This window comes from Mytilus edulis, chromosome 5, assembly GCF_963676685.1.
Source record: "Mytilus edulis chromosome 5, xbMytEdul2.2, whole genome shotgun sequence".
Lineage (NCBI taxonomy): Eukaryota > Metazoa > Mollusca > Bivalvia > Mytilida > Mytilidae > Mytilus > Mytilus edulis.
Genome location: NC_092348.1, coordinates 88288173 through 88311538, shown reverse-complemented (window position 1 = coordinate 88311538; position 23366 = coordinate 88288173). Strand labels below are relative to the sequence as shown.

Sequence of the window (23366 nt, the reverse complement as noted above, 5' to 3'; positions counted from 1 at the left end):
ATAAGGATGAAAAATAAGTTAAAAAACATCACCAAGTTGACTTAAAAAACTGGCCTGTTCATAAATTTCATAAACAATATATATGAGATGCAGGAAACTGGGAAAATAATACAAACATTCAGTTTATCTAGAAAGTAAAAAATAATTCAACATTCAGAGAGCGTCGTTTGCAATACAAAATAAACCAAAACAGCTACAACTTTCACTGAATTATTGATGAAATCCTCCACCCTGTGTAAGGAACATATTATGTTTTTTAGAGCCTAGAGCTAGTTAAATATTTAAAAGTCATCAATGATGATTTATTTTCTAGCTATACGTAGGCAGATGTACAGAGTCTCAATTGATGTTCCACAATAAAATCATCGAAATAAGTACTTAGTCAATATTGTTTTCCACTGTGGAATATTACGGGAAAATATCTTGTCTGTATCCGACTATGGTCTTCAAGTTAGTTTTTCAACCGGAAACAACAATATTGTACTACACAAAATGAAAACACCGGCTTATTTCTGTCTGCTTGGTAAAATACATTTTAAATGTTTTATAAGACAACGCATTATTTGAGCTCATGTTGTCCTGTTTGCAAAATGACAATATATATTTTTCATTTTATTTTATTTCAGTCCAAATAGGAAAAATTGTTGGGCAAGTCTTAGAGTTGGATGAAAGGTGAGATATTTTTTTCGCATTTTCCCGGAAATATAACAAAGTAATAATATGTAAATATTTTAGCAAGTGTTAATCTTTCTTTAGGTACTAGCACTATGATATTGTTAAAATTTTACATTGAATTCTTTTGGACAAGTCACCCTTGGTCAGTAGTGCACAGATCAGTGCAGATCACATTTTATATATTTTTTCCATAATTTCCTCTATTCTCTAATAGACTCTATGGTCCAAATGGTTTTTCATGAGTTTATGGGATGTCAAGACACCTTATCTCTATTTGGAAATATGTCAGTTGACCCCGAGTCTGTGCCAGCTGAAATATTGACTTTATGTAACAATTGCTCAACATTGTTATATCATATATTTTTTTTAATGAGGTAAAAATAAATCAGGAACCTTTTTGATGTCAATGCAAGTAATGGCTAACAAATAGCCATAATGTGTAGTGCAGCCGATCCTAGAAAAAAAAATGTAATTGCTTCTTCTTCTCTTGCTATACATTGGCAATATTTCATCCACACCTGTCATCAGATGATTACATAAATGTGTTTGTGCTAATAAATATTGTCTATTGAAAATAGGTGCTGACACAGATGGCCAGGTTCTGTCTCAAACTGAAAAAAATATAAATCAATCCTGTACATGATTATTTATTTTTCTATACAATTAGAGATCTTCATTTATTAACTATTCCCCTACATTTATCAGTTGAAGTTTTATGCCAATTATGTAGCATATATATGTATCATTCAATAGCAATTTTCTTTTTTGAGCAGAATACTAGATCACAGAAAAAATGGAAAATGGTTATTAGAAGTAAGTATCCAGAATATTTTGAAGGATCCATGTTATCTATAATTTGGTAAAATTATATTAAGCTGTGTTTCAAGTTTCTAAGACAAACCATATTTTTTTCTCCATGTTTTTCTCCATTATCCAATGCATGCAAGGCCCTAAAGCTGTAAGGTAAGATTAAAAGACAATTGAAGCCAAATTCAAATGACTTTGGCTCTTCAATATACTGTATACACTAGTATTTTTGAAAGCTGATAAATATGAGCCTTATAAGATATGAGGAAAAAACAACTTATATTATATAATCATGGACTTTTATTATTTATGTCTGATAATTATGTGACAGTGACATGCTATGCTCATCTTTACAATTTATTTTACTTTTAAAATGATGATTGTTTTTGGCATTATTATGTTTGATGACTTTTTGCAATAACTATTTTTTTGTTATCTTACAGTTCTATGCACCATGGTGTGGACATTGTAAAAAGTTAGAACCAATCTATCACCAAGTAGGAGCAGCACTCAGGTCAAGTGATGTTAAAGTTGGGAAAATCGATGCTACAAGATATACACATGTGGCATCAGAATTTGATGTCAGGGGATACCCCACAATCAAATAGTAAGATCTATTAAAGTATAATATACATTGATATATATATATATATATATATATATATTAAAAAATGAAGTATATAATTTATGTTAATGCTATTTTGGTATTATATAATTTGTTCTTTAATTTGTCTTCACTATAAGATACATTTGTACATGAAGCATGGCAGTTAGTTGTAGTGGACATTTGATTACCAAAATTATATGTTTTAATTAAAATATATAACAGTAAATGAAAAAATATCAAACTAAAATTTTTACTTATGTTTCAAGTGACATATTTTCAATTGACAATAGTACTCACATTTAACAAAAATCTTATAATTAATGAACATTTAAGTGGCATCTGTACACATATATCATGTATATGGCCAGCATCTTTACATGCATGAAAACGTCATCTGAACAAGCAAGCAGATATTTGTCACCTGAACACACAAGCAGATGTCTGTCATCTGAACACACAAGCAAATGTCTGACATCTAAACACACAAGCAGAAGTCTGTCATCTGAACACACTAGCAGATGTCTGTCATCTGAACACAGAAGCAGATGTCTGTCATCTGAACACACAATCAGATGTCTGTCATCTGAAAACACAAGCAGATGTTTGTCATCAAAACACACCAGCAGATGTCTGTCATCAAAACACACAAGCAGAGGTCTGTCATCTGAACACACAAGCAGATGTCTGTCATTTGAACACACAAGCTGATGTCTGTCATCAAAACACACAAGCAGATGTCTGTCATCAAAACACACAAGCAGAGGTCTGTCATCAAAACACACATGCAGAGGTCTGTCATCTGAACACACAAGCAGAAGTCTGTCATCTGAACACACAAGCTGATGTCTGTCATCTGAACACACAAGCTGATGTCTGTCATCTGAACACACAAGCAGATGTCTGTCATCTAAACACACAAGAAAATGTCTGTCATCTAAACACACAAGCAGAAATCTGTCATCTGAACACACTGGCAGATGTCTGTCATCTGAACACAGAAGCAAATGTCTGTCATCTGAACACACATGCAGATGTCTGTCATCAAAACACACAAGCAGATGTCTGTCATCAAAACACACAAGCAAATGTCTGTCATCTGAACACACATGCAGATGTCTGTCATCTAAAAACACAAGCAGACGTCTGTCATCTAAAAACACAAGCAGATGTCTGTCATCTAAACACAGAAGCAGACGTCTGTCATCTAAACAAACTGCTAACCACAGAAGCAGATGTCTGTCATCTAAACACAGAAGTAGATGTCTGTCATCTAAAGACACAAGCATAACTCTGTCATCTGAACACAGAAGCAGATGTCTGTCATCTAAACACAGAAGCAGATGTTTGTCATCTAAACACAGAAGCAGATGTTTGTCATCTAAACACAGAAGCAGAAGTCTGTCATCTGAACACACAAGCAGATGTCTGTCATCTGAACACACAAGCAAATGTCTGTCATCTGAACACACAAGCAGATGTCTGTCATCTGAACACACAAGCAGATGTCTGTCATCTGAACACACAAGCAAATGTCTGACATCTAAACACACAAGAAAATGTCTGTCATCTGAACACACAAGCAGATGTCTGTCATCAAAACACACAAGCAGATGTCTGTCATCTGAACACACAAGCAAATGTCTGTCATCTGAACACACAAGCAGATGTCTGTCATCTGAACACACAAGCAGATGTCTGTCATCTGAACACACAAGCAAATGTCTGACATCTAAACACACAAGCTGATGTCTGTCATCTAAACACACAAGCAAATGTCTGACATCTAAACACACAAGCTGATGTCTGTCATCTGAACACACAAGCAAATGTCTGACATCTAAACACACAAGCAGATGTCTGTCATCTGAACACACAAGCAGATGTCTGTCATCTGAACACAGAAGCAGATGTCTGTCATCTAAACACAGAAGTAGATGTCTGTCATCTAAACACACAAGCAGAAGTCTGTCATCTGAACACACAAGCAGATGTCTGTCATCTAAAAACAGAAGCAGATGTTTGTCATCTAAACACACAAGCAGAAGTCTGTCATCTGAACACACAAGCAGATGTCTGTCATCTGAACACACAAGCAGATGTCTGTCATCTGAACACACAAGCAGATGTCTGTCATCTGAACACACAAGCAGATGTCTGTCATCTAAACACACAAGCAGATGTCTGTCATCTGAACACACAAGCAAATGTCTGTCATCTGAACACACAAGCAGATGTCTGTCATCTAAACACACAAGCAGATGTCTGTCATCTGAACACACAAGCAGAAGTCTGACATCTAAACACACAAGCAGATGTCTGTCATCTAAACACACAAGCTGATGTCTGTCATCTGAACACACAAGCTGATGTCTGTCATCTGAACACACAAGCAAATGTCTGTCATCTGAACACACAAGCAGATGTCTGTCATCTGAACACACAAGCTGATGTCTGTCATCTGAACACACAAGCAGATGTCTGTCATCTAAACACACAAGCTGATGTCTGTCATCTGAACACACAAGCAGATGTCTGTCATCTAAACACACAAGCAGAAGTCTGTCATCTAAACACACAAGCAGATGTCTGTCATCTAAACACACAAGCTGATGTCTGTCATCTGAACACACAAGCAGATGTCTGTCATCTAAACACACAAGCAGAAGTCTGTCATCTAAACACACAAGCAGATGTCTGTCATCTGAACACACAAGCTGAAGTCTGTCATCTAAACACACAAGCAGATGTCTGTCATCTAAACACACAAGCAGAAGTCTGTCATCTAAACACACAAGCAGAAGTCTGTCATCTAAACACACAAGCAGAAGTCTGTCATCTAAACACACAAGCAGAAGTCTGTCATCTGAACACACAAGCAGATGTCTGTCATTTGAACACACAAGCAGATGTCTGTCATCTAAACACACAAGCAGATGTCTGTCATCTAAACACACAAGCAGATGTCTGTCATCTAAACACACAAGCAGATGTCTGTCATCTGAACACACAAGCTGATGTCTGTCATCAAAACACACAAGCAGATGTCTGTCATCTGAACACACAAGCAGATGTCTGTCATCTGAACACACAAGCAGATGTCTGTCATCTAAACACACAAGCAGATGTCTGTCATCTGAACACACAAGCAGAAGTCTGTCATCTGAACACACAAGCTGATGTCTGTCATCTAAACACACAAGCAGAAGTCTGTCATCTAAACACACAAGCTGATGTATGTCATCTGAACACACAAGCAGATGTCTGTCATCTGAACACACAAGCAGATGTCTGTCATCTAAACACACAAGCAGATGTCTGTCATCTAAACACACAAGCTGATGTCTGTCATCTGAACACAGAAGCAGATGTCTGTCTTCTGAACACACAAGCAGATGTCTGTCATCTAAACACACAAGCAGAAGTCTGTTATCTAAACACATAAGCTGATGTCTGTCATCTGAACACACAAGCAGATGTCTGTCATCTGAACACACAAGCAGATGTCTGTCATCTAAACACACAAGCTGATGTCTGTCATCTGAACACAGAAGCAGATGTCTGTCATCTGAACACACAAGCAGATGTCTGTCATCTGAACACACAAGCAGATGTCTGTCATCTGAACACACAAGCAGATGTCTGTCATCTAAACACACAAGCAGATGTCTGTCATCTGAACACACAAGCAAATGTCTGTCATCTGAACACACAAGCAGATGTCTGTCATCTAAACACACAAGCAGATGTCTGTCATCTGAACACACAAGCAGAAGTCTGACATCTAAACACACAAGCAGATGTCTGTCATCTAAACACACAAGCTGATGTCTGTCATCTGAACACACAAGCTGATGTCTTTCATCTGAACACACAAGCAGATGTCTGTCATCTAAACACACAAGCAAATGTCTGTCATCTGAACACACAAGCTGATGTCTGTCATCTGAACACACAAGCTGATGTCTGTCATCAAAACACACAAGCAGAAGTCTGTCATCTGAACACACAAGCAGATGTCTGTCATCTGAACACAGAAGCAGACGTCTGTCATCTAAACACACTAGCAGAAGTCTGTCATCTGAACACACAAGCAGATGTCTGTCATCTAAACAAGCAAGTAGATGTCTGTCATCTGAACACAGAAGCAGATATCTGTCATCTGAACACACAAGCAGATGTCTGTCATCAAAACACACAAGCAGAAGTCTGACATCTAAACACACAAGCAGATGTCTGTCATCTGAACACACAAGCAGATGTCTGTCATCTGAACACACAAGCTGATGTCTGTCATCAAAACACACAAGCAGAAGTCTGTCATCTGAACACACAAGCAGATGTCTGTCATCTGAACACACAAACAGAAGTCTGACATCTAAACACACAAGCAGATGTCTGTCATCTAAACACACAAGCAGAAGTCTGTCATCTGAACACACAAGCAGATGTCTGTCATCTAAACACACAAGCAGATGTCTGTCATCTAAACACACAAGCAGATGTCTGTCATCTAAACACACAAGCAGATGTCTGTCATCTGAACACACAAGCTGATGTCTGTCATCAAAACACACAAGCAGATGTCTGTCATCTAAACACACAAGCAAATGTCTGTCATCTGAACACACAAGCAGATGTCTGTCATCTAAACACACTGGCAGATGTCTGTCATCTAAACACACTGGCAGATGTCTGTCATCTAAACACGCAAGCAGATGTCTGTCATCTGAACACAGAAGCAGATGTCTGTCATCTAAACACACTAGCAGATGTCTGTCATCTAAACACACAAGCAAATGGTAGATCATTACTTTTCTTATTCTTTGCTGGTTTATAACGTTTACCATGTTTTTTTATCATATGACTTGTGATTTTTTTTCTCTCAGATAAACAACAGCTGACATTTATCAGTTATGATGTCAAATTTCCTTTCTGATATTGTCATCCTGCTTGCAAATATATAATTATTAAAACTTTTGATGATGAAAAAACTCACTTTAAGCAGATAGCTGGAAAAAAGATTTTTCCATAAATCCTGCACTACATGTATATATATAGAGAAACATAATTGCACCACATCAAAATGCAGGTTGTGTCATTTATTTTATATTATCATATACTTAGACTAAATAACATATGATTTTTACCGTATGATAATAGCATTAAATTAAAGTATTTTCCATATTTTTCGAATTGGTGCTTAGCGGGCTGATATGAAACATTTATCAAATGCCTTGATTGTTATCACATGCCTTTCCGTAACGTTATCACATGGCATTCCGGTGATACTCGGCAAATTCCAGAAAATACACCTCAATGCTACGTTTTCAGTGAAAAACATTACAAAGTAGTGTACAAAACAATTATTTGAATACTGGAAACTATATTGTGTAAAAGAATTAAATTAAATTAGAAAGAAAAATTAATTAAATAAATGCATTTTTTATGTTTTTCTGAAACATAATTTAGAAAGTTACTTTAAAAAAGTTGACTTTTCCAAACAATGTTCATTATGTATATTGTTGAATTATTTTTTTGTCAATTCGTCCATATCAAAATGTGTATTTTTTTCTCTGTTGAGGCATATGATAGAAAGATTTCATATTGAATGTATCAAATTTTGGGTCCGACGTCCGAGAACTTTTTACTCTTTCAACTTCTAATGAATCTGTTATTATTCTCTACTGTTGAAGCATATGATAAAAAGATCATAACATGTCATTTTTCAAATCGCATGTATTATCAGCCCTCGGTCAATATCAGCCCTCGAGCCATGCAGCTCTTGGGCTGATATTGAACCTAGGGCTGATAATACATGCGATATGAAAAATGCCATGTAATAATCTGATATTATCACATATTTCGGAAGTCACGGTTGGTTATCAGCCTCAGGGCTAATATCGATATCCATATCGAGCCTCCGAGTTTAACTCCCGGTAACCTGTCAATCAAAAACTATTTGTAAACAAGTTGTCATTCGAAGCAACTAGACGATCAGGAGAGATTTCTCACAGATCAAATGATGATGCATATAAATTCATACAAAAAATGAAAAATGAGAACACAATGAAAAGAAATTTAGAAGGTTATGAATCTGCTGTATTAGAAAAAAGAGTAAAAATCAACAATGGAAATCACAAAAGTTCCTGTAAAATTTTGATGTCATAAAGAATTTAGAATACATGACCCCACAATGAAAAAGTGATTGTTGTATGACATTGAAAGTTCAAGCGGAATATATTTTCAAATCATAGTAGAGATATGGTGTATTCTTCCTCAGCATTATATGGAAATATAACACTTTAAGTCGTTTAATATATACAGTTCTGAGAATTAGTATATTAATGGTAAATTATTTGTTAAGCTTTTCACAAAACTTTGTTTACTCACTGTGATACGAACTTTGTTAACTCACTGTGATACATTTTTTAATTTTTTTTTTCGTAAAATGTTTTTTTTAATTTTTGTTGAAAATATCAAACATAATTAGGTGCAAAATGTATATGCTATCTCTTGCCTCTTGTTTGAAAATGTGTGATAAATAGATTATTACATGTCATTTTCCATATGGTCAGTGGTATTAGCCCACGACCCATATCAAGCCCTCGGGCTAAAGCCCTCTGGCTTGATATGGTAGTCTAGGGCTGATACCAGGGCCAATATGGAAAATGCCATGTAATAATCTATAAATAGTTATCAAACTATCTTGATTTAATATTGAGTATGTAGTTATTATATACTGAAAATTCAGAAATTATTGGGAGGTTTTAAGTAATGCGAATAATGCGACTGAATGACTAGATCACAATAATAAGAACTCACAGTCTGGTAACATATATCTGTATGCAGATTTTCATGATATAATAATAAATCTCACATTTTTGTCCGTTCTTAAAAATTTCGCAATAATAAATACACACAATAATTTCTGAATTTACATTGAGTGGATTATTTGGCTAAAAGATAATTTCTACAATGAGAACTGTTAAAAGCATTAAATACTTAAATTATTTAAAATTAACTATTTATTCTTGTTGTTATTTTCAGTTCTGAAGGGGAGAAAATGTACACATTCCGTGGTGAAAGATCTAAAGAGGATATCTTAGAATTTGTAAATAAAGCTCAGGGGTAAGTATTGATAATTGATGTATGAGTAGATAGAACTTGTAAATAAAGCTCAGGGGTAAGTATTGATAATTGATGTATGAGGAGATAGAATTTGTAAATAAAGCTCAGGGGTAAGTATTGATAATTGATGTATGAGTAGATAGAATTTGTAAATAAAGCTCAGGGGTAAATATTGATAATTGATGTATGAGTAGATAGAGTTTGGTTGATAAATAAAGCTCAGGGGTAAGTATTGATAATTGATGTATGAGTAGATAGAGTTTGGTTGATAAATAAAGCTCAGGGGTAAGTATTGATAATTGATGTATGAGTAGATAGAGTTTGGTTGATAAATAAAGCTCAGGGGTAAGTATTGATAATTGATGTATGAGTAGATAGAATTTGGTTGATAAATAAAGCTCAGGGGTAAGTATTGATAATTGATGTATGAGTAGATAGAGTTTGGTTGATAAATAAAGCTCAGGGTAAGTATTGATAATTGATGTATGAGTAGATAGAGTTTGGTTGATAAATAAAGCTCAGGGGTAAGTATTGATAATTGATGTATGAGTAGATAGAGTTTGTAAATAAAGCTCAGGGGTAAATATTGATAATTGATGTATGAGTAGATAGAGTTTGGTTGATAAATAAAGCTCAGGGGTAAGTATTGATAATTGATGTATGAGTAGATAGAGTTTGGTTGATAAATAAAGCTCAGGGGTAAGTATTGATAATTGATGTATGAGTAGATAGAGTTTGGTTGATAAATAAAGCTCAGGGGTAAGTATTGATAATTGATGTATGAGTAGATAGAGTTTGGTTGATAAATAAAGCTCAGGGGTAAGTATTGATAATTGATGTATGAGTAGATAGAGTTTGGTTGATAAATAAAGCTCAGGGGTAAGTATTGATAATTGATGTATGAGTAGATAGAGTTTGTAAATAAAGCTCAGGGGTAAATATTGATAATTGATGTATGAGTAGATAGAGTTTGGTTGATAAATAAAGCTCAGGGGTAAGTATTGATAATTGATGTATGAGTAGATAGAGTTTGGTTGATAAATAAAGCTCAGGGGTAAGTATTGATAATTGATGTATGAGTAGATAGAATTTGTAAATAAAGCTCAGGGGTAAGTATTGATAATTGATGTATGAGTAGATAGAGTTTGTAAATAAAGCTCAGGGGTAAGTATTGATAATTGATGTATGAGTAGATAGAGTTTGGTTGATAAATAAAGCTCAGGGGTAAGTATTGATAATTGATGTATGAGTAGATAGAGTTTGGTTGATAAATAAAGCTCAGGGGTAAGTATTGATAATTGATGTATGAGTAGATAGAACTTGTAAATAAAGCTCAGGGGTAAGTATTGATAATTGATGTATGAGTAGATAGAGTTTGTAAATAAAGCTCAGGGGTAAATATTGATAATTGATGTATGAGTAGATAGAGTTTGGTTGATAAATAAAGCTCAGGGGTAAGTATTGATAATTGATGTATGAGTAGATAGAATTTGTAAATAAAGCTCAGGGGTAAGTATTGATAATTGATGTATGAGTAGATAGAGTTTGGTTGATAAATAAAGGAGATAGCATCCAACTACACAATAAGACCAAAAATTATAACATGGCTTTTCTAGATAAAACAAAATTACACAGTTTAAATATAAATAAGAATGCAAAGGTGGTCTCATGGTAGCATATTTGATTGAGGACAAAAGGTTGTGTGTTTAATCTCAGGCTAGGTAACAAAAATAGATAATTAGTACTTACTGCTTCTGTTCTATCTGCATAGCTTTACGGAGTAAATGCAAAGACTGGTCAGCTTGGAATTATGTGTCCAAGTAACATGAGAACAACAAATGTAGAGTTTTTGTATGGTTGTCATCTCTTAAAAAACACTGGGTACTGTGAATAAATTATTTTTTGTTTTCTAAGGCTTTCCTTTAGCTGTTAAAACCTTATTATTGGATCACTACAGCAATATTTAATAATCAACATAATTTATACTGAAAGTATTGTTTGCAGTTATATTTAAGAACAAATGGTAAACATTTGGTAAACAAGTTCAAATTAAAAAAGTTTAAAGCACAAATACAACTGATATTAAACTACTAATGAAAAAATCAAGTTCAATTAGACATCTTACCAACAGCAGGCTCGGAATTCACTACAAAGACTTGATTAGTGTTCCTCTTGCCTGTTTGAGCATCACTGATGAGTCTTATGTAGTTGAAACGCGCGTCTGGTGTACTAAATTATAACCCTGGTACCTTTGATAACTATTTACACCACTGGGTCGATGCCACTGCTGGTGGACGTTTCGTCCCCATGGGTATCACCAGCCCAGTAGTCACACTTCGGTGCTGACATGAATATCAATAATGTGGTCATTTGTATAAATTTCCTGTATACAAAACTTTGAACGTTTTGAAAAACTAAGGATTTTCTTATCCCAGGCATAGATTACCTTAGCCGTATTTGGCACAACCTTTTGGAATTTTGGATCCTCAATGCTCTTCAACTTTGTACTTGTTTGGGTTTATAAATATTTTTGATTTGAGCGTCACTGATAAGTCTTATGTAGTTGAAACGCGCGTCTGGCGTACTAAATTATAACCCTGATACCTTTGATAACTGTTTCTACACTGTTACCGGTGGTACAATTCCACAAGCGATGGTTAGAACGTTCCCAAATCCATATTTTTGTTCACCTAAACTATCAATTAGATTCGGAGGGCAATTACACATTTGGCAAACAAATTTTAAGCCATGTGAAACAGTTCCAACTACACGTCTGCCCTCCTTCCTACTTTACATTGTGTGACAGGTTAATGATATACTGATGTCTGCTCCTACATCATGATCTGGTATGGCATACTAATGTTATAAATAACTTCATTTTATGGTGTGTCTTTTTTTCAAAATTAATGATAGAAAAAAGTTAACCTTTTTGATAAATTTTCCAGGGTTTCAGGAACTAAATTTTTTATAAGAGAAAATTACTACACATTCTTTTGGTAAGCAATAAAGTATAGATATCTCCCTTAATACTGGAATTCACCTAAAGACAAATATCCTGTACTTTGGTCAGAATGAATGATAACAAGTTTTGACCAGTCGGCTTAGAAAAGTTATCTTTGTGATAATTAGTTTTGAAATATTTTTTGTTATTCTTGTAGACCAGCAGTTAGAAAGATTGCCAGTATAGGAAAATATTATAATGTAAAAAGTGATCACAGTGACCAAGTATTTTTCCTTTATATCGGAGATGAAGATCCTCATGATGACTTGCTTGTAAGATCTGTATTTCTATATAGATATAAGAAGATGTGGTATGAGTGCTAATGAGACAACTCTCCATTGAAGTCACAATTTGTAAAAAGTTAAAAATTATAGGTCAAGAACAGTCTTCAACAAGGAGCCTTGGCTCACACCGAATCACAAGCTGTAAAGGGCCCCAACAAGTGACCATTCAAATGGGAGAAGCAAAGGTCTAATCTATATTAAAAGCAGAAATGAGAAACATTTATGAACCACATCAACAAATGACAACTACTGAACAACAGGTTCCTAACTAAGGACAGGTGCAATGGTTATATTTCATTTATTGTAAATTCAGAACTAATTGCAGTGGGATATAGTATTCCAAGCACAAGAACTGATTGCATGAACTTTGGTTTTTAAATTAAACAAATAGAATTATACATCAGTGCTTGAAACTCCTTTTTAACAGAATTGATTTAAAAGATAAGCACATGATATGTGGTATGATTGCTGATTAGACAAAATACTAATTGTTCTAAAAAACAACAACAAAGATATGAAAAATTACATGCAACCATATATGCATATGGCCTTCACCAACAATTAGCAAAACAAACATCATGAGATAGAGTAAGCTTTAAGAGGCCTTAATATCACAATTATTGCAATTTAATTCCAACAACAATCAGTTGATTGATAAAGTTCCTGGCTTTGGACACACAAAATATGGCAGGGTTGAACATGTTTATGAGTGCTCAATCCTCCCTCTTATCAGAGCCAGTGATAAAACAACACAATATACAAACAAACTTATAATCTATTTGGATAGAGCTTGACTCATCCACTCCGTACTAAGCAGTAAACATATGGTTGGCTGAAAATCCAAAAAATATGTCTTTGTAAATCACACTATAATTTATTTTAGATCTAAATAATACTTTCCTTTTGTAGGTAAAGTATAGTGAAGTAGCAGACAAATTTATTGTACAGATGTATTTTTACTCAGGGAAGAAAAATATTTTACCAAAGGTTTGTGTTTTAGTCTAAGAAAATGAACTGGTAAATTAATTGGAATTTTTTTTAAATGAATATTAAACTTTTATGTTAACAAAATAAGCCTTGATTAGGAACACTGAAACATGAATAGATCACTAACTAGTTGGTCACTAACAATAAAGGGCCATGCGAGTGGTCTTAGTAGTTCAATCACTGTATCACTAGCTTGCCATTATTGAGGTTTTAAGTTTGAACTCTGCAAGGGGAAGTTGTGTTAAACTTCAATCTAACTTGACAGTTTCCATGACAAAAGTCTGTTGTTCTCTCAAGGCACTCCAACTTCTTCCACCAATAATAAATGACAGCTGCCTATTGTGCTGTAAATAAAACAGTAATTTGACATCAGTGATATAAATTTAACTTCATTTTATGTATACCGTCTCCTAATTTATTTGCAATAGTCAGTGTTTAAAACTGTTTTAATTGGTAACATTGATATATTGATATAGTTACATGTCATGCAGATCATATCAAATATCAATTGAACCAAATGTTTCTAATTTTGTTTTTAACATTTGTTTTTTTAGGATATTAAGCTTAAAAGCTATCCAACAGTGCTAGTTTTCAAAGATTCAGAATATTTTGAATATGAAGGTAAGTATAGTCCTTGATTATCAGATTCCCCCCCCCCTTCAAGGGAGAAAGAAATGGTAAGCTTTTGATTTAAATATGCAGGCTTAGAAGGGCTTTAGAGTCATGGTGCAGATCCCAGCACAGAATAATGTTCTTTTACTATAGATGCATCTCTAAGATGTATTGTTTAATAAATTGTCACAGATCAAACAAACTTAAAACATGTTTAACAACTAAAGGAGTAGGTTCAGTAAGACCCCTTTTTGGCCCCAAATATAGCAGTTTTAGAAAATTGTGAAATTGTAATCTTTGAGCTATATTTTGGAAAGTAAAATGCTTCTGCTACATACATATATGCTGTTTTTGATAACACAATGCACACATATCGCGTTTTAGCATCATTAAGTCATGCTAAATTACTGAAATCTTCAAAATTTAAGCATTTTGGTTAATTTTTAGCCGGTTTCCGTCTAAAATGAAAGTGGCCGCATTTGTGTTCATTCATAATATTGAAATGTTTGTTGTATTTGATTATAATACAAAACATATATAAAGGTTGAGGATGAACACGGATGCGGCAACTTTCATTTTTTACAAAAACCATCTGAAAAATGATGTTTTTTGGCATATTTGATTGATTTGTCATATTTAAGCTTGAATCAGAGTGTTTTTAATGATTAAATCAGTTAAAATCTTTCACAGAAACTAATCAAATCAATTGAAATAGACACTTAAGTGTTTAAAAAGTGTCCAAAAACTTTCGTTAGATGAACCTGAAATTTGAGGCCAAAATCGGCCCTTACCGGACCTACTCCTTTTCATGCCAATACTAACTTTTTATGGGTTATTATCTGCTTCATTGAAAAGGAATTTCATACCCGTTTTTATATTGCCTGCGACAAAAGTGAGACATTGTTAGCTTTTCTGGCTGCAGCTGTTGTTGTTTATCTGATTGTCTTTTTCTGAAAATTCAGTTTTCAATGAAAATAATTTTTATAAGAGTAGTTTATTTGATGTCATAAAGTTTTCTGTGTCACCCATAAAAGAAAAATTTTTATACACATTTTATTGTCATTTAAGCAAAAGTGACTAAATAAGACCTCAAAATCCTAGCTTGAAACCCTGCTATTATAAATATTAAGTCTTTAAAATGTATATAATTTATATGATAGCTCCAGATGGTATACCAACTAAGTCCTCATTAGAATTCTGGGTAAATACTGAAAGATATCAGGCCTTTCCCAAGGTGGCAGGAGGTAACATCAATGATGTGGCAGAAATGGGCAAGATACTGGTAATGGTGGCCATTGATGAAAATGAGAAAGAAAATGAGAAAGTTAATTCTAGGTTTGTCAAGCATGTTTTATTATCTTATCTAATATATAGATTTTCATTCAAAATAATTGAATTGTCTCCCTTCCTACTACTGAGGTAGACATGTAGCCATCATCTTCTTGTCACAAAAATCAGATTTATTTAAGGTATGTATACAAATTGTTATTATCCTTTAGGGTACTGAAATAAATCCCTTGAGAAACCCCTAAAAATATTAATACTTCAAATGTTGCTGGATTTCTTTATGAAGTAGACATTGAAATAACAGAGTATTACTGGACGTTGATATAAATGTAAGGTGTTCAATTCAAAATTGCATAGAGCATGAAAGAACATTTTTTGAAGTGTCTCCTTTTGTAATTCTATATAGAAATGCAGCAATCAGCCCTTTGTCACAAACATCTGATTTGTTTTCGGTATGTGTACAAGTTGTAGCTGCAACAAACGGTCATCCTTTAGGCTACTGAAAAATCTCTTGTGTTACCTTTTTGTTTCTTTCCATTCTTCTGTGCTTCCAAAATTAAACAATTTCACTGTTATGACTATAGATGTTGAGCTGTTCTTGTTTAACAAATGTATATAGTTGTAGATCAAGTTGTGGTTTATTTGTGGATGACCTTCTCCATGTGATTACAGCCCTGAGTAGAGTTGTAGATCAAGTTGTGTTGTATTTTTGGATGACCTTCTTCATGTAATTACAGCCCTTTATATTTTGGCAGCTCCAAGGGCCATTACTGTCACCCCAACACATCTATATAAATTATTCCTCTATTTTTGTTTTTTTCTTTCATCAAAATGGTTGAACATGTTTTGCAATAGCTAAACTTATTTTTTTCTGAATGAAAGTTAAATGTATATAGCACATAGAAATTTTCTGGAGCCTGCATTTAAACTCAGCTGGTTATTTTCATTAAATATCAGACATGCTTTTTCAGCAAAATATTCCACTCGACGAATATAATAAACAAAACATACATAAAAATCCAGTGTAAGTAGAAGTCTCTCTAAAAGTTGACAGACAAAAATAATCAAAAGAAATGCATGAAATATTTCACTGGAATGAAGCTGTTTTAATATATATTCCAATTTAATCTTCAATTTAATGTAACATATGTGTTCAAGTGGATAAAAGGGGGTAAAAACAAACAGTAAACAACTAATTTAAATTTTGTCGTCTGCTATAATTAACTTCAAAACGACAATTATATTTGAACCTTAAAAGTGCAATGTCTAAAACTATGATGGCTGGTTAAATCAAAAGAACCACTTTAAATTCTTTGAATACTACATTAATGTTTAAAACTTGAATGGAATAGAAAAATAATAAACTTGAAGTTAAGACAACCAATCAGAATCAATATTCATTGAGTAATAATTTCAAGGTGGCCTTGACACTGAATTGAACTAATAGCTATATATTCACTATATATTCACTTTGATGCAGGCAAAAGCATAAAGAAAACAAAAACATTTATATAACCTGCATAACAATTCATGTTTTCACTGACATTGTTTAATAAAGGATGCATGTTTTGACCTTGACATTTCTATGTAAACAATTATAGGTCAATAGGGAAAGTAATTTTGAAGTTTTGACACATCTAATAATGAATGTAGGTACAGACTACAATATTTTGCAAATGGCATGTGTACTTAATTGATTTCACCTTCAATTGATGATTTAAATCATTCTTGAAGTAACCCATTTTATTACAATTTTGGGTAATTCTTTTTTGATAATGATTTAAAAGCTATCTAACAATTGTAGATTGCAGCTGGCATCAAAATTGCTTCAGTGGTTTATGGTAAATCTAAGTAAAGCTGTTTTTATGCCCCACCTACGATAGTAGAGGGGCATTATGTTTTCTGGTCTGTGCGTCCGTTCGTCCGTTCGTTCGTTCGTTCGTTCGTCCGTCCGTTCGTTCGTTCGTCCGTCTGTCCCGCTTCAGGTTAAAGTTTTTGGTCAAGGTAGTTTTTGATGAAGTTGAAGTCCAATCGACTTCAAACGTAGTATACATGTTCCCTATGATATGATCTTTTTAATTTTAATGCCAAATTAGAGGGTTTACCCCAATTTCACGGTCCACTGAACATAGAAAATTATAGTGCGAATGGGGCATTCGTGTACTGAGGACACATTCTTGTTTTTTTATAAATTGAATGATTCTATCATGGATAACTTAGTAAGATTAATTGTAGTATGACTGTGAAAAGACAGTGGCAGATCCACGGGGAAGGTTCGGGGGGTTGGAAGCCCCCCTTTTTTTTGGGAGGATCAATGCATTTGAATGGGGACATGTAGTTGGAACCCCCACCCTTTGTCCTGGGTTATGAACCCCTCCTTTTTAAAATGGCTAGATCTGCCCCTGATAGATTAGTGATCATTTATTACTCTAATGAATTGTAAATTATTGATACTAGTAGAAAATTGATAGATTAAAAAAAGTAGAAAATAACACATTTTGAATACATACATGGAAATATTTTGAAGAAGTATTCAAGAATATGATATTGTATCTGACATGTAAAATGTTCCCTTGAAACAGCTATTTTGAATTTGAAATGTAGATTTTGTTCTCTTGCCATTGAAAACTAATATCATTTGTTTCATGAATGTGAAATGCTAGTTGTCTATATATAGCTAGCAGATTACAACAAAGTTATATAATGTAACCATCTGGATTTACAGGAATTAATAACTTACTCCTTTATAATGTTACTCCTGAGTAATAATTGCTTACATCCACTTCATTTGAACTTTGGTGGATAGTTGTCTTGTTAGCAATCGGGGGATTTCACTAATATAATGGAATAAAAAGTAATCCTTTGAAAGCATCACATGCAATGTTTTGCCAGAAAAATAAACAAAAAAACTTGTTCATTAACTAATTTTTGGAAAATGTGTTTTTCTTCTGCTGACAAAGTTTTGGACATATGCATTTTGGTTTTCATAGATATTTTTAGTAATGTACAAAGCTATAAAATATAATTATCTTGAATTGAATGAAATTAAAATTAAAAAGATAAAAGAAGAAACCAATAACATCAATTTGAAGCTCATATTATGCTGTGTGAGTTGTATCTATCAGATTAATGCATATAATACATATTTATACTTTGATATAAGAAGATGTGGTATGAGTGCTAATGAGACAACTCTCCTACCAAGTCACAATTAAGTAAAGAAAAACTATTATAAAGTATGGTCTTCAACACAGTGCCTTGGCCTACACTGAACAATAAGCTATATATATAGGGCCCGAAAAATGACTATTGTAAAATCATTTAAATGGGAAAGTCAACTGTCTAATATAAATTTTTGGTCTGCTAGCTAGTGCATCACATAGACATTTATTGGTTGACTGATTTAGATAGAGCGTCTAAAAACACAAATGAGTTTAAAATTGCAATGCAGGGGCGGATTTTGAGGGTTTTTCAGGGGGCCCGGGTCCCCCTTTTTTGGGAAAATTTTGGTTGATTATATAGGGAACCACTATAGCACGACAAGAGTGGGCAGCCAGTGGGCCCCCTCTTTTGAAAATTTCTGGATCCGCCACTGCAATTTGTCAATAGCACACAAGGACAAAAATATTGATTTCTACAATTTATTTGTTGATTGGGTCATAAAAATATTCTTTCAATCTTAATGATTGACTTCCATATACTGTGGATTAATTTATTTCTTATTTTTATGGATTAAGGAAAACTTGCATGTATCTATGAATATTATAGATCTGCCCAAAAGAGGTGTGGTTTATGAAATAGCTGTATTTACAAAGTGTAACCTACAGGTTGATCTACATGAATGTTTGATAAATATGCATCCTATTAATTATCATGTTTGGGTTGGTAGTGCTTAGAAAAGAAAAGCTTATTCAATTCTGTAGATTTTCAAAACAAGAAAAGTTGTAGATTTGATATAAATCTGCATCTATAAAGATTTATAAAACTGTGAATAACATTGAGTTAGCAGTGTTAAGAAAATTTAAACAAAATAAAATGATGGAAAAGTGTTGTGTTAACCTTTTTGAATGGAAGATAACTTATGCAATACTAGAGAAAATAATTCATCAGCTATTATTTGTTATCATTTAAAGAAAAAACCAAAGACTAGCGGAAATTTAATCACTAAATATGTTTGTTTAGATGAGGTGTAGACATTCAAATATGCACAGACCAAGATCGTTCACATCAATCATGTGCATTTTGTATAAAACAAAACAGTAATTCAAGTAAGAATGTTAAATTAAATTGCAGAAAGGATTTTTGTGGTCCTGATATGATAATTTAGATGTATAGGCGAAAATCTTTTGGCATATGGTTTATACAATAATATTAAGACACAGGAAGTTACATAACGTTTTTAAAATGTCTTGAATGAAACTGTTCAGGGCATTCTGCTACTACAGGATTAATTAACAACCTTTACTAACCTTGTGAGTCTTGAGGGGTTTATAGTATTATCAATATGACAAAATTATTTCATGATTTTATTATGTCCATCATTATATTATTGTAAACCTATGTTCAGTATGTTGATATACCTACATATTTTAGATTTTAAGACAAATCAAGTTGGCCCTGGATTTTAATCTAATTTTAAAGATAGATGTTGCTCTTTACAGCTTCCTCTTTATGGTTAAAGATGATTATGATACTGTTTAACACCCAGTAGCCATTTAAATGCATTTTCGGGACAAGAGCATGAATCCAGCTTTATACTTACAAGATCAACATTCTAAGTCAGTTTTCTATCAACATTCTAAGTCAGTTTTCCATCAACATTCTAAGTCAGTTTTCTATCAACATTCTAAGTCAGTTTTCTAAGGTATTTCATAAGGTTACTGCATGCAGGAAGACACATAATCATACATTGGCATATTATTGAGACTACAAACTAACCAGTTACTTTACTCCTACCCTAAATACAGTTTGCTTTGAGGAGAAGCAGCACATACTAGTTTTCAAATCTTTGGGGGATGAACCCACAACACCCAGCACGCTTGCAGAGACCACAATAGCCATATGGGTTAAGAAGTGCATGATTTTTAAATAGGTGAATTCGTACAAAAACATCAATGTTGTAAAATAGGATATTCTAAAACTTTTGAATGTCAGACTGAGGATTATAAGTTTCTTGCTTCTAATTTTCAGTTTTTCTCCAGTATTTTGAATTTCTCTAACTAAAAATAGATGTTTTAAAGTGGTATTAAAAGTTATTATACAAATAAATCAACATTGATGTGTCTACCATCTGAGAATTCTTATGCAATGACCGAATTGATGAAATATTTTACCATTTTCATTTATGTCAGATAAAAGTTTCTAATTTTGAAGAAGAAGAAAACAGCTTGGTAATTAGAACTCCAATCTGTTTTGGATGATTTCCTAATTCAAGTTTGCATTTTTGTTTTAATGATACGAAAATATAATGGGATCAAAAGATGACTTTTTTGCTGCATACTAAATTTCATAATATCTGAAATACTGCCCAATTATATAATACTATACTTCGCCCTTACCTAGTTATACATTAAGAAACAAGCAATAAAAGCACTGTTCCCCTTCCTTTGGGTGGTTGTTTCATATGCATGTAGTAATATCCTGTCATGAATTGAAATACCATATCCTTCTATTCCATTAAAGTAAACATAACTTCATTTATCTATGGACAAAAGATATTTTATTTATAAAAGGAGATACCAGGTAAATATCAATAAGACAGCAACAAAATATCCTAAAATTGACACCACAGTTAACATACAGGCTTTAACAATACACCTATTACTTTGTCTGCCATTACTGGACATCTCAAAGATTTCTGTAAAATTTTGACGTCATGTTGGCCTTTGGCTGTTTTCTGCTCAGTGGTTAGGTTGTTGTCTCTTTGACACATTCACCATTTTCATTCTCAATTTAATTCAACTGTGACCATGTTAACATACTTTACTGTACTATTGCATTGTCAAACTCAATGCTAATCATCTTTCTTTTAAATAATTACTTATATAATCCAAGGCCTAGTGGCCATGTTTGACATTTTTCTATGAAACAACACATATATGCCATCAGAAATTTATTTTCAGGCTTCATGGCAATTTACTTTTCTGTGCTATGCTGTTTTGAATTCATTGCTCATCAATTTCTGGTTAACCAAATACCTGTATATTATATTCACTTAATGGCCATGGCATATATGAAATTTTTATCACAAGTTTACAAGAGGCTTCAGGGCTTGCTTCTTGGAATTTGTTATTAGGCTTTATGTGAGTATGCTATACCTTGTAATGCATTTTCATTTCCATGGCTCATCAACTTCCTGTCTACCAAGTGGAGGTATTAGTGGTATTAGTGGTGAGCAATAGCTCTCAGTCCTATTTGTTATTTTAGATTTACCAAAGTTCCAAAGTTTAGGTTTCTGTTCAATTATTTATAACTCTTTGAACTTTCTTCAATTTTAAGCTCCTTATCATCTTTACATATTAAACCAAATAGAAATCTAGCAGTTTTAATAAAGAGAAAATGTTAAGTTTTTTCTGTGAAATAAACATGTCGTTTTTAATAATCCACAGCAACATATTAATATGTTATGTAAATGTAAGTAACTTGAAAATTCCTGTCTTATTTTTGTTGTTGTGAGAATTACTTTGAAATTGTTAATTTAGATGCCAATAATTAAGGCTTGATATAAGTGTTATAACTTCAAAGTATTTTAAAAATGCATAATGTACCTTTTGATGAAAATTTGCATTTTTTATTGTTTTATTACCATGAGAATAACAACCCTATTATTATGACAGTACAGGGTTGGCAAAGTATTACCCGCCCGGGAAAACCCAGGCGGGAACTCCCGGGTTTTCCCGGGATGGGCAATACTCCCAGAAATGGGTAATACTGGGTAATACTGGGCAATAAGACTTTTTAAGCTTATTTTAACACAAAATGGTAAAGTCTTGTTGTAGTTTCATAGTATTATAGCTAAATATATACATTTTATACAGATAACCATTGAGAGTCATGTTTCTAGAAGATTGAAAATTCAATTTCATTCTTTTCTCCACTACTTCTATGTAGGCAAAATACAAAATTTGAATATTTTAGTATTGTTAATACCTTGTTAATTTCCATGTATTGTTTCAACTATCCCAACTTCAAAAAAAATGCATTTTATAGCAGTGTTTATGTGAATTATTATCCAAATGTCTATGCAATCTTATTGCTAAATAAACACCCTACAGGGTCAAGTCATTATACCTTGTAGAAATGAAAAGGCTGAATATTGTTATATAAACATATCAATGTCCTAATCTGAATAATTACTTATTAATTAGGGATGTACATATAAATTATGCAAAAGTAATTTTTCTTACATTTTCTTGTTAATTCTTAATGTAAGATATATACATTTGAAAAATGAAGTATTTGAATTTATGTTAACAGTTTGACCAATCTAGACGAGAGGGTGATTTAATAGACTTTCGGAAGAGAATTATTGCTAAAGGCCTTTTCCATTAATATTTGTGTAAATTGTGTGCCTACATGTTTACTTGTCTCAAAGTTGCAAGAATAGTACTTTTTCAAATTTATATACACTTGTATTATCACTCTCAAACAAGTAAACTAATTTATAAATCAAAATGTGTTTATAAATAACTTAAATGTATTGCAATTGAGTTTGATCACTGAATCCTCTTTAAAATTCAGGCCAGTATTTTATATTACCCAGTATTGCCCAGTATTACCCATTAAAACCCAGTAAAACCCGGGTTTTCCCAGTATTTCCCACTGGGCTGGGCAATACTCATAAAACCCGGGTTTTTGCCAACCCTGTGACAGTAATTTGTTTTAAGTGAAGAGAGTGTAAAACTTTCCCACCTTGAACTAGATATAACCTTCCCATTGAACTTAACATGGAAACTGAAGTTCAGCCAATCAGATGCTT

General features: G+C 33.1%; 1 protein-coding gene across 1 annotated transcript in view; it reads left to right on the top strand.

The window, feature by feature from the left end:
- Positions 1-454: 454 nt before the first annotated feature.
- LOC139524725 (protein disulfide-isomerase TMX3-like) overlaps positions 455-23366 on the top strand; it is a 119886-nt gene continuing 96974 nt past the window's right edge. Inside the window, exons 1-9 of the mRNA XM_071319754.1 lie at positions 455-523; positions 627-672; positions 1449-1488; positions 1926-2089; positions 9137-9217; positions 12376-12490; positions 13412-13489; positions 14044-14110; positions 15262-15436. Coding sequence (XP_071175855.1) covers positions 493-523; positions 627-672; positions 1449-1488; positions 1926-2089; positions 9137-9217; positions 12376-12490; positions 13412-13489; positions 14044-14110; positions 15262-15436 — 797 coding nt within the window. The 5' untranslated portion in view covers positions 455-492. The remainder of the gene's footprint in view (positions 524-626; positions 673-1448; positions 1489-1925; positions 2090-9136; positions 9218-12375; positions 12491-13411; positions 13490-14043; positions 14111-15261; positions 15437-23366) is intronic.